We start from the raw sequence: 9,241 nt of genomic DNA on the forward strand, positions 1-9,241 counted from the left end.
AAGGTCTTGTGACCTTGAACATTGCTGAAGATGTAGTTATGAAGTTCAATATCTACAATCCAACCAACCTTCCCACCATTGATGACTAGCCTTTTACTATCAAGGACAAAGGTGGTCAAGAAGGGTTAAGTGATAAGGCAACTCCAAAAGCTGAGCTCCCACTTCAAGAAGATTCTGTTGAGAAGCTTAAGAGGTCAGTTCAAGAGCTGTCTAGAATGGTTGAGGATCTCCAAGTTAAGCTGAACAAGAGGTCTTTGAGGAAAGCAAGACCAAGGCTCAAAATCAAGAAGAAATATGGTTTGTGTGCTAAGGGTGAGGTGATCAAGGATCAACTTCATAGTGACCAAGAGGTTCCAGGGAGGATTTCATCACCTCCCTGGTATCTAAATCAAGGATAAGAAGAAAATCAAAGTCAAGCTTAGTGACTTTAAACAAGCTCACTAGGGAGGAAGTCCCTAAGGTATCCATTGTAAATATGCTTTAATTTCTTAGTAATTTTGATGTGTTTTCTTTTATGTTTTTGTTGGACAGGCTTTTTATTAAGAATGTAGTTGGGTAAGAAGAGATTTGGACTTGGGCAAGGAGGTTCGCAAGCCCACTCGACCTGGCCACGAGAGGTACTCGATCGAGCTGGGTAAGGATTAAGGCCCATTTGGTTTCCAAAGCTTCTAGAACGATCGAGTGGAGGGAGAAAAGGAAGAAAAATTTTGAAATTTCAAAATTGGTCAAGGAGCTCGACCACGTGCTGGTCGAGTGTGGGGTCGAGTGGTAGCCAAAAAGCAGGTCAAAGATTCCCATTTCAAATTTGAATGGTATGGACGCTCCACCCTTGTCTCCTTGTCCCCTTAGCTTCTTTATATACTCGTAGCACGAGATCATACCTCTCACACTCTCTCATTTGCTCAAAATTTCTAAATTCAAGCTTTAAAGTCTCTCTCAAGTTCATCTTTTGCTCAAAGCTTAGTTCTTTTTAGTTTTTGGGTCACTAACCTATTAACTTTAAGCTTTGAGTTTATTCCTCTCAGTTTTTGCTCAAAAATGTCTTCCAAGATCACTAAGAAGTCCAAGCAAGCAGCTACAAGCTCTAAGGGTCTTCATGATGTTGATTTAGAATCAAGAGAGGATGCTGGAAGGTCCGCTCGACGTCCCACTCGAGCATGCACTCAACCGAGTGGCCGTCCGAGTGACCGACCGAGCCAGCGTGCGAGTTCCAGAAACCCTGCTGTTGAGGAAGATCCTGAGAGAACTGAATCAGAGGAGGAAAGGGAGCCAACACTCAGTGAGTTTATGAGGAGAGAAAGGGCCAAAGGAAAGAGGCCAGCTGTTGAGGTTGAACAAGAGGAGAGTGAAAGTGAGAGTGAGGAAGAAGAAAGTGAGGAAGAAGAACTGATGGATGATGGGGAAGCTGAGTCTTGTGGATTGTCAAAGAAGCAGCTTTATGATGCTTTCATGAGGATGGAGTTCTTGGGAACCAGATATCCACATAAGGAGACCATAGAGAAGCTTGCCATTGATGAAGATGTGGAGTGTCTCTTTGAGAAGAGCAGTCTTACCAAGTTCATGGGGCTTTGTATGGAGGGCTATAGAGAGGAAAGCTGTGAGTTCCTAGCCACTGTCAAGCTGCACACATATGTGAGGAAGGATGCTGTAGTAGGAGCTGGTCACATTTCTTTCACAATCAAAGGGAAGAAGCATGAGCTCTCAATGAAGAAGCTGGCTGATGTGTTTGGTTTTGAGGTTGGGAGCAATAGGAGCTTGATAGTTCCAAGAGAAGAACTGTATGCTGTGTGGGAAACCATTGGGGACAACAAGCTCTACTCATCCTCCAACTCCAAGAGCTCAAGGATTAGGAGCCCAGTCTTGAGGTACTACCACAAAGCTGTTGCCAACACCTTCTTTGCTAGGAAGGAAACTAGAAACATCAATGAGGGAGAGCTAAAGATGATTGACTTGGCTCTCATTGGAGTTCTTCTTCAAGCAAGGAATGGAACCATCATCCTTGGTAGCACTGTGGAGACTGATCTTGCAATGGTGCTGATAGACCATATGATATATTTGAGAAGTTGGGTAGGCAAGCTTGAGAACAAGGGTTCAAGAGGAGCACTTACCATTGGAGGCATCATTACTCCAATTCTTCAAGCTGCTAACATTCCACTTAGAGGAGAAGGGGCTCACCAAGATGGATTAATTCCAGCTACCTAACCTCTACACTCATCCTAGCCAAGGAGATGCATCAAGGAAACCATATTTTTAACTTTGAGCTGCCAACAGTTGGGAAGAGACAAGTGATCCTACCAAACAAAGAGCTCACTACCATTCAAGAAGGAGCCAACATTGATTTTTGGCCAGCTGATGAGTACTTATTTGATGGAGTAGTACAGCCTAGAGTTGATGCAGCTGGAGATGTAGAGATGGGTGATGGAGAGGAGCAGTTCTACTTTGAGGACTATGAGCCCAATCCAAGGGTAGAGGAGTGAGAGAGCATAGCAAGAGGTTGACATTGCTGCAAAAGTGGAACAAATGGCATGGGAACAGGTTTGACATCTCAAGGAAGTTGCTGACTTGAAGAGTGGAAACTCTTCACCAACTCCATCAAGCCCTTTCAGGAGGAGTAGCTCAACTAGAGAACTTTCAAGAGTTGCAAACCCTGTGGAACCAGCTAGGGCTTCAATGTATGAGCCAAATCAGAGGAAGAGGAGCTCAAGTACCCGAGAACAACAGTTTTCGAGGCACTCGACCGGGTCACTCGAGCACCCACTCGACCGAGCACCTTGGAGCCACTCGACCGAGTTCCAGCCTAGACCACCATTTGGCTTCCCACCTCCAGCTGCTTATCCAGGCTATCCAGGTTACCCTCCCATCCCACCCCAATACTTTATGGATCAAGCACTATACCATCAGTACCAGCAGTACCAGACTCAAGATATGGAGACTCGCAGTCCAGCTCGACCCCCCCCCACTCAGACATGCACTCGACTGAGTCAAGGTCGATTGGCATTGTCGAGCTGCCCCAATCACCTTCCTCCAGTCACCAGCATGACCCCAGCTACACCTTTGATAGTATGCAGGAGGATGTGGACAGCTTCTTCTCCAATCCTTGAGGTAACATTATCACCTTACCATTGTATATACCATAGCATTTGATGTTGTGTTTTGTTTTAAGTCTTGAATCCTCAAACAAATTTCTTTCACACAAGGGACTGTGTGATTTAAGTTTGGGGGAGGGCTTGAGATAGCATTTGATGTTGTGTTTTGTTTTTTTATTTCAAATTTTTAGCATAATCATGTTAGCACTTGCATAAGCATCTAAGGCATAGAAAAACCATAAAAATTTGAAATTTTTTTGCAAAAATCTTTATAAAAAAAAGAATGTTCATGTAGTTTGCATTGCATATTAGGATCTTGTTTATCATGTTTCATGTAGAATTGCATAATATTTGCATTAGGCCATATTTATCGGGATAACATATGGGTGATCTTAGGCCTTATTAAAATGAGATAAAATGAATAGTGTTTTTTAGATCAGGCCTTTTGATCTTATTCAAGATCAGTTCTTGTGTTTGATCTAAACGTGACGTGTCACACTCTCACGCCCCCGAAGAAGATGACATCGATCTCTCCCTCCCTCCTCCGTCTCAACAGCTTCTGGAACTCCTCCGATCGCCGCCGTGCGAACTCGTCCCGCCGCGTCCACCGATGTTCAGGAGGTCTGTCTCCGATGTTTCTCCTGCACCTTCCTCTTCCAAGACTCTTCTCCGATCTTCTCGCGCCAATCCAATTCGTGAAGGTGATTTCGTGAATCCAGAAAGCTCTGAAGCCAATAAGGTTAGAAATATTCCTTTAGTCTTTTTACCTATTGTTCTGTTTATCTGATTCGTTTGAGAGTTGTGTGATTTATTGATTCTTGTAGACTCGAGAACATATTTTTAGCTTCTTGATGATATCACTATACTTGACTTGTGTCATTTGAAGTAGAAATGTGTTGTGGTAGCTTTAACTCAAGAATGTGATAATGGGCAGATGCTGTATGTTATCAAGGATGGAGTTCGTGAATTGGATCAATGGTGTAACAAGCTCCTTAAGTACGGTGAAGCAGCAGTCTCCTCTGTGAAACAAGACGACAGTCCTAAGGTTCGTAATCTTCTAAACACATATATAATCTCATGGAGAGACTCAATGGAATGTATCTGATGAAATGCATTTGGTGGAATCACATTAGTTGATCGAACATGTCCGTCACTTGTCTCTTGTAGTCTTTGAATGAAAAGTCCTGTTTTTGAGCACAATGAATTTTTGTTGCAGTGCCAGGTAGAAGATGAGGTAGTAGTACAAGAGGAGCAACGGAAAGAGGGTAAAGAAGGTGTGAAGGTGGATAGAGTCGGCGAGGCCTTTGTGGTTGAGATCAACTGTCCATGTGGAAGAAACTACCGAACTCTCTTTTCAGGACGTGACTGCTACTACAAGCTCTTGTAGAGATGGTGACTGCTACTTTTTGCAGTTGTTGTGACATTCACATTCTTTGATCATCATTCATCACCATTAGTTGAAGGAGTATATCTCATGCTCTGCATATACTCATCACATAGGTTTTCTGTAGATAAACGAACATGACACGCACTGTTTCGTGCTTGTATAGATACTAGCTATACAGATGTGTCCCCTTGTCAACTGTGTTGTCCTAGATCAACTTCGAGACCTCTCTCTCCTCAACGCCATTCTGTATCCTTCTCTACTACTAGAGGCATGCTTAATGATACTAGATCTTCTATTTCAATCTCAGAGCCTGGTTCACACACCGGTAAGTTCAAAAACCATGATTCTTTTTCTTGTGGCGGGTTTTGGGACAACACAGTTGTTAATGGTTTGTTTGTTGTTTGTGTGTTCAGCAAGAACTCGGGTTGATGGAAAAGAGTTCTTCCGACAAGTCAGGTAGAGACTCCTACCTTGAAAATTCTTACAAAACAACTCTCTACAACATTGTCTGTAACATATATACATCTTGTAACTAAATCTTAATCAGGAGCCGATTATCTTACGAGCAATTTGGTGCATTTCTTGGGAATGTGAAGGATCTTAACGCTCACAAGCAAACACGAGAAGTAAGAGGATACTATTTCAATCTTGTTTACCGCCTTTTGATTCATATACTAGCTATACACATTTGTTCCATTGTCATATACTGTTGTAATATATTTAAGAATATTATATTATTAAATCTTAAGATCTTACACATGTTCTCCCAATAACTAACTTCTTAACAAAAGTTGTTAACTACTGATCTTACATTATTTTTACAATATTTCTACTCTAAGAACACCCTAAACTGATCTCCCTATAAACGTGCCCTTAGGGATCTATGATGAGTTTTTCCTTGTTAGTTTGCTTAATTCACTAGACTAGGATCAATGCCCAAGTTAATAGTACTTTGATGCTAGTTGAGTAGTTAGAAGCATAAGATTGAACCAAGCCTTGGATTCCTGCATTGCATTTGGTCTAAATTGAAGCATGTTATGATTTGATGCCATTTCCTATCTATAAGAACCTAATATTGACTGTTAATTATCAATGTATGCATTGCTTTAAACTCATGGATACCATATACATATTTGGATCATCTTTCTCCTTTTGCCACTCTTGTTGATCCAAGTAGCTGATTTCACTTTTAAATCAGTTTCCCTACCCCTAAACCAAACCTTCTTTCAAGCCTTGTTTATTCTTGAGTGTGTGAGGCCTATTTTTGGGATTGAGCTTGGTAGAAAGTGTTAGGTTTGAACTGACAAGAGTAAGACCTTGTGTAGTTCTAGTTTGCATTTTTCAAACTAGATAGGACTAGGTGGTTCACTTGTTGGGTTTGGGACTTGGTTGTTTTGAAAATAAAAGAAAGAAAAGAGAAAGAAAAAGGGTAGAGTCTTTAGGAGGGGAATGTGTTTAAGCAAAAGCTAAAGTCTAGTGAAAGGATGGGAAGTAAAAATTGTTATCTAAGATGGTTCTAGTTAAAGAAAAGAAAAGAAAGCAAAGTGAAGTTTAGCAAAAAGCCTATATGTCTTAAGAATAAGAAGAAAAGAGAACCATAGCAATAAGAAAAAAAATTCCCATTCCACTAGAAAGATCAATTAAGAAACCTCTCCTAAGACTTGAAAAACAAAAGAGAATAGGGTTAAAGAGAAAAGAAGAAGTTAAAGGGTAGCACTAAAATCATTTGGATTAGATTGCTAAGATAAACACTTTGGGTACCCTTGGGTAGACAAGGTTTTATTCTTGTATGTGTCTAGGTGTTCTTACCATTAGCATTCTTCTAAAGCTCAATCCATTTTTATGAGAGAACCTTGATATTGACAAGCCCCACTCTAAAAAAAGAGACCATCATTGTCTCAAAACCCTTTATTACCAAGCCAAATGAGTTTCAGCATTGCATAGAAAGGATTCATGTTCTTGTTTAATGAATGTTAAAGGAAATGGTTGATTTGAATGCATGTGGATATCTAAGGCTCAAATCAATAAAGGTTGTGAAATGCTTGTCTAAAAATTTTAATTCCAGCTCATTCAACTTGCATCATAGTATTAGTAACTTGGACATTGATTCTAGATGGTCTAATTGCAAGCTTTAGGAGCTGAGATCCCACTTTCAAACCTCATCTACCTTCTTATGTCTTGCTTATTTGCTTGAGGGCAAGCAAAGACTAAGTTTGGGGGTGTTGATGTTCATATATTTTACCATGTTTTCCCTTAGTCTATTCACATCTTTTGCATCTTTTGCTAGCCATTTTCATCATTATTGTGTAGCTTTAGGACTAATCATGCATTAGACTTTAGTTGCATTGCATTTGCATCTTTTCATGCATAAACAGATGATTTTGGAGCTTAAGGAGCATGGAAACAATCCTGAGGAGAAGTGAAGCAATCTTGAAGGGAAAGCAAGAGAGTTAAGGCTGAAGAACCAAGGTCAAGAGTCCAACTCGACCAAGCACTCGACCGAGTGGGTAGATGGACTCGACCGAGTGGAGTGTGCACGAGAGAAGCCAGCTCGACCATGGACTCGACCAAGACAGGGTCGAGTTGACCGAGCCGTTGACTACTTTGTCTTTTTCTATTTTTAGGGCTTCCACGTCCTCACCTATATAAGGCCTTGTACCTGCAGCCACCAAAGAGTCCAACTTTTTAGATATTCCCTAAACCTAGTTTTTACCTTTTTTAGCTTTATTCCTTTTGCATTTTTATTTTTAAGATCTTGTACTTCCTTAAGAGAGAAGACTAGATTCTTGTATTTTGTTGGTTCTATAACTTTCAAGATATTGAGAATTTGAGTTTCTTCCTTTCATCAATATTGAAGATCTTTGTTTAATCTTTCTAATAATGCAAGTTTCAATATTTTCTGGGTTTTTGACTTTGTTCATCATGTATTGTTTAGAGTAGTTTGCTTAGGATCTTCAGGATGGGTTAGGATGGATTGATCTTGTGGTTTGTGTGATTTGGTCAAGCTTGATTGTTGTAGATCTCTTCTAGGGTAGATGATCTTAATGCTGATTCTATATCTGAGAGGGTAGAGTCTGATTTCAAGCTTCTTAGCAACACACCAATGTTTAGGAAGCATAGATAAGGCTAGATCTAGAGCTTACCATTAGGCTTGCTAAGAGATTAGAGGTCTTGTTTAGTTTGAGATGTATTGCTTAATGCCTGCTTGTGTAGATTCTTTACTGTGTGAGAACAAGTCTAGGAGATGCATAGGTTTGATTGTTTCTTGACCATGAGAGTGGGAAAAACTTGTCTTAGATTTATATGTCTAGAGGTTAGCTCAAAGTTTGCTTGAGATTTGTTGACCAAGTTAGATAACCACAATGATTAGTTCATCCCATGAATCCATCCTCAGGACCCTCTTTGTTTATTGAATTTACAGTCTTAATCCTGTTGCTTGCTTGTAGTTTGATTTGGTTTAGCATTACTCTGTTTTTATTGCATTGCTCTGTTTTTCCGAATTTGTCTAGCTCGACCACTCACTCGACCTACACTCGGTCGAGTGCTGCTCGAGTTCATCCCCAAAACTTTGTGTTTCATGATTTGTGATTGCCTAGTTTCATTCCTGTTTCATTCTTGTTACATTTCTGTTGCATTTACTTAGTGTCCTGTTCATTACTAGTCTTTCATTAGTTCATTAGTAGAAGTTTCTATTTCTGTTCTTGCATCATTACTGTTATAATCATCCTGTTTCATTTGCATTTAGTTCTTAGTTCTTGTAGTTTACTTTCTGCATTTTACATTTTCATCTTAGGATTGTTAGTGACAAACAATCGTTACATTTGTCTTAACTTAGATTCATATGCATATCTTAACTGTTCACAAACACTCATTTATGATTGATACCTCTTGTACTGCAATAGCATAAGGGGAATTGAAACACCCATCCATCATTCCATTCATATCTCACCATTGCATACACATCCACCTTTCACCACACAAATATTTCTGTTTCAGTTTCTGGGGTTAAAATGTGTCTTAATCCATTGCAACTAACTAATTATAAGAGTTTGAGATAGATGTGGAGAGTTTAAAAGCCACTTAAACCCATTTTGTCCTAAAACAGGCTAACACCAAGAAAACATTGCTTAGAAGCAGTAAACAGCTTTGTTAGTGTTTCTAGGGTTAAAATTTGTCTTAATCCAATGCAACTAACTAATTATAAGACATTGAGATAGATGTGGTGAGTTTAAAAGCCACTTATACCCATTTTGTCCCAAAACAGCCTAACAGCAAGAAAACATTGCTTAGTAGCTGTAAACAGCTATGTTAGTGTATATGGGGTTAAAATGTGTCTTAATCCAATACAACTGACTAGTTATAAGAGTTTGAGATAGATGTGGAGAGTTTAAAAGCCACTTATACCCCTTCTGTCCCAAAACAGGCTAAAACCAAGAAAACATTGCTTAGAAGCACTAAACAGCTATGTTAGTGTTTCTGGGGTTAAAATGTGTCTTAATCCAATGCAACTGACTAGTTAAAAGACTTTGAGATAGATGTGGAGAGTTTAAAAGCCACTTATACCCATTTTGTCCCAAAACAGGCTAACACCAAGAAAACATTGCTTAGAAGTTGTAAACAGTTATGTTAGTGTTTATGGGGTTAAAATGTGTCTTAATCCAATGAAACTAACTAATTATAAGAGTTTGAGATAGATGTGGAGAGTTTAAAAGCCACTTATACCCATTCTGCCCCAATACAGGCTAAAACCTAGAAAACATTGCTTAGA

The 9,241-nt window shown here is 39.6% G+C and overlaps 1 protein-coding gene and 1 long non-coding RNA gene across 2 annotated transcripts in view; both read left to right on the forward strand.

The window, feature by feature from the left end:
* Positions 1-4,473, forward strand: part of LOC147938424 (uncharacterized) — a 16,355-nt gene extending 11,882 nt beyond the window's left edge. Inside the window, exons 3-5 of the mRNA XM_087465628.1 lie at positions 3,605-3,825; positions 4,021-4,131; positions 4,303-4,473. Coding sequence (XP_087321754.1) covers positions 3,605-3,825; positions 4,021-4,131; positions 4,303-4,473 — 503 coding nt within the window. The remainder of the gene's footprint in view (positions 1-3,604; positions 3,826-4,020; positions 4,132-4,302) is intronic.
* Positions 4,474-4,677: 204 nt separating this feature from the next.
* On the forward strand, positions 4,678-5,103 carry LOC104774146 (uncharacterized). The gene is made up of 3 exons (XR_765254.3): positions 4,678-4,798; positions 4,887-4,929; positions 5,021-5,103. It is a non-coding gene; the product is annotated as an uncharacterized LOC104774146 (long non-coding RNA).
* Positions 5,104-9,241: the final 4,138 nt, after the last annotated feature.

The sequence above is a fragment of the Camelina sativa genome, chromosome 9 (genome assembly GCF_030686135.1).
Source record: "Camelina sativa cultivar CO46 ecotype springtype chromosome 9, ASM3068613v1".
NCBI classification, from domain to species: domain Eukaryota; kingdom Viridiplantae; phylum Streptophyta; class Magnoliopsida; order Brassicales; family Brassicaceae; genus Camelina; species Camelina sativa.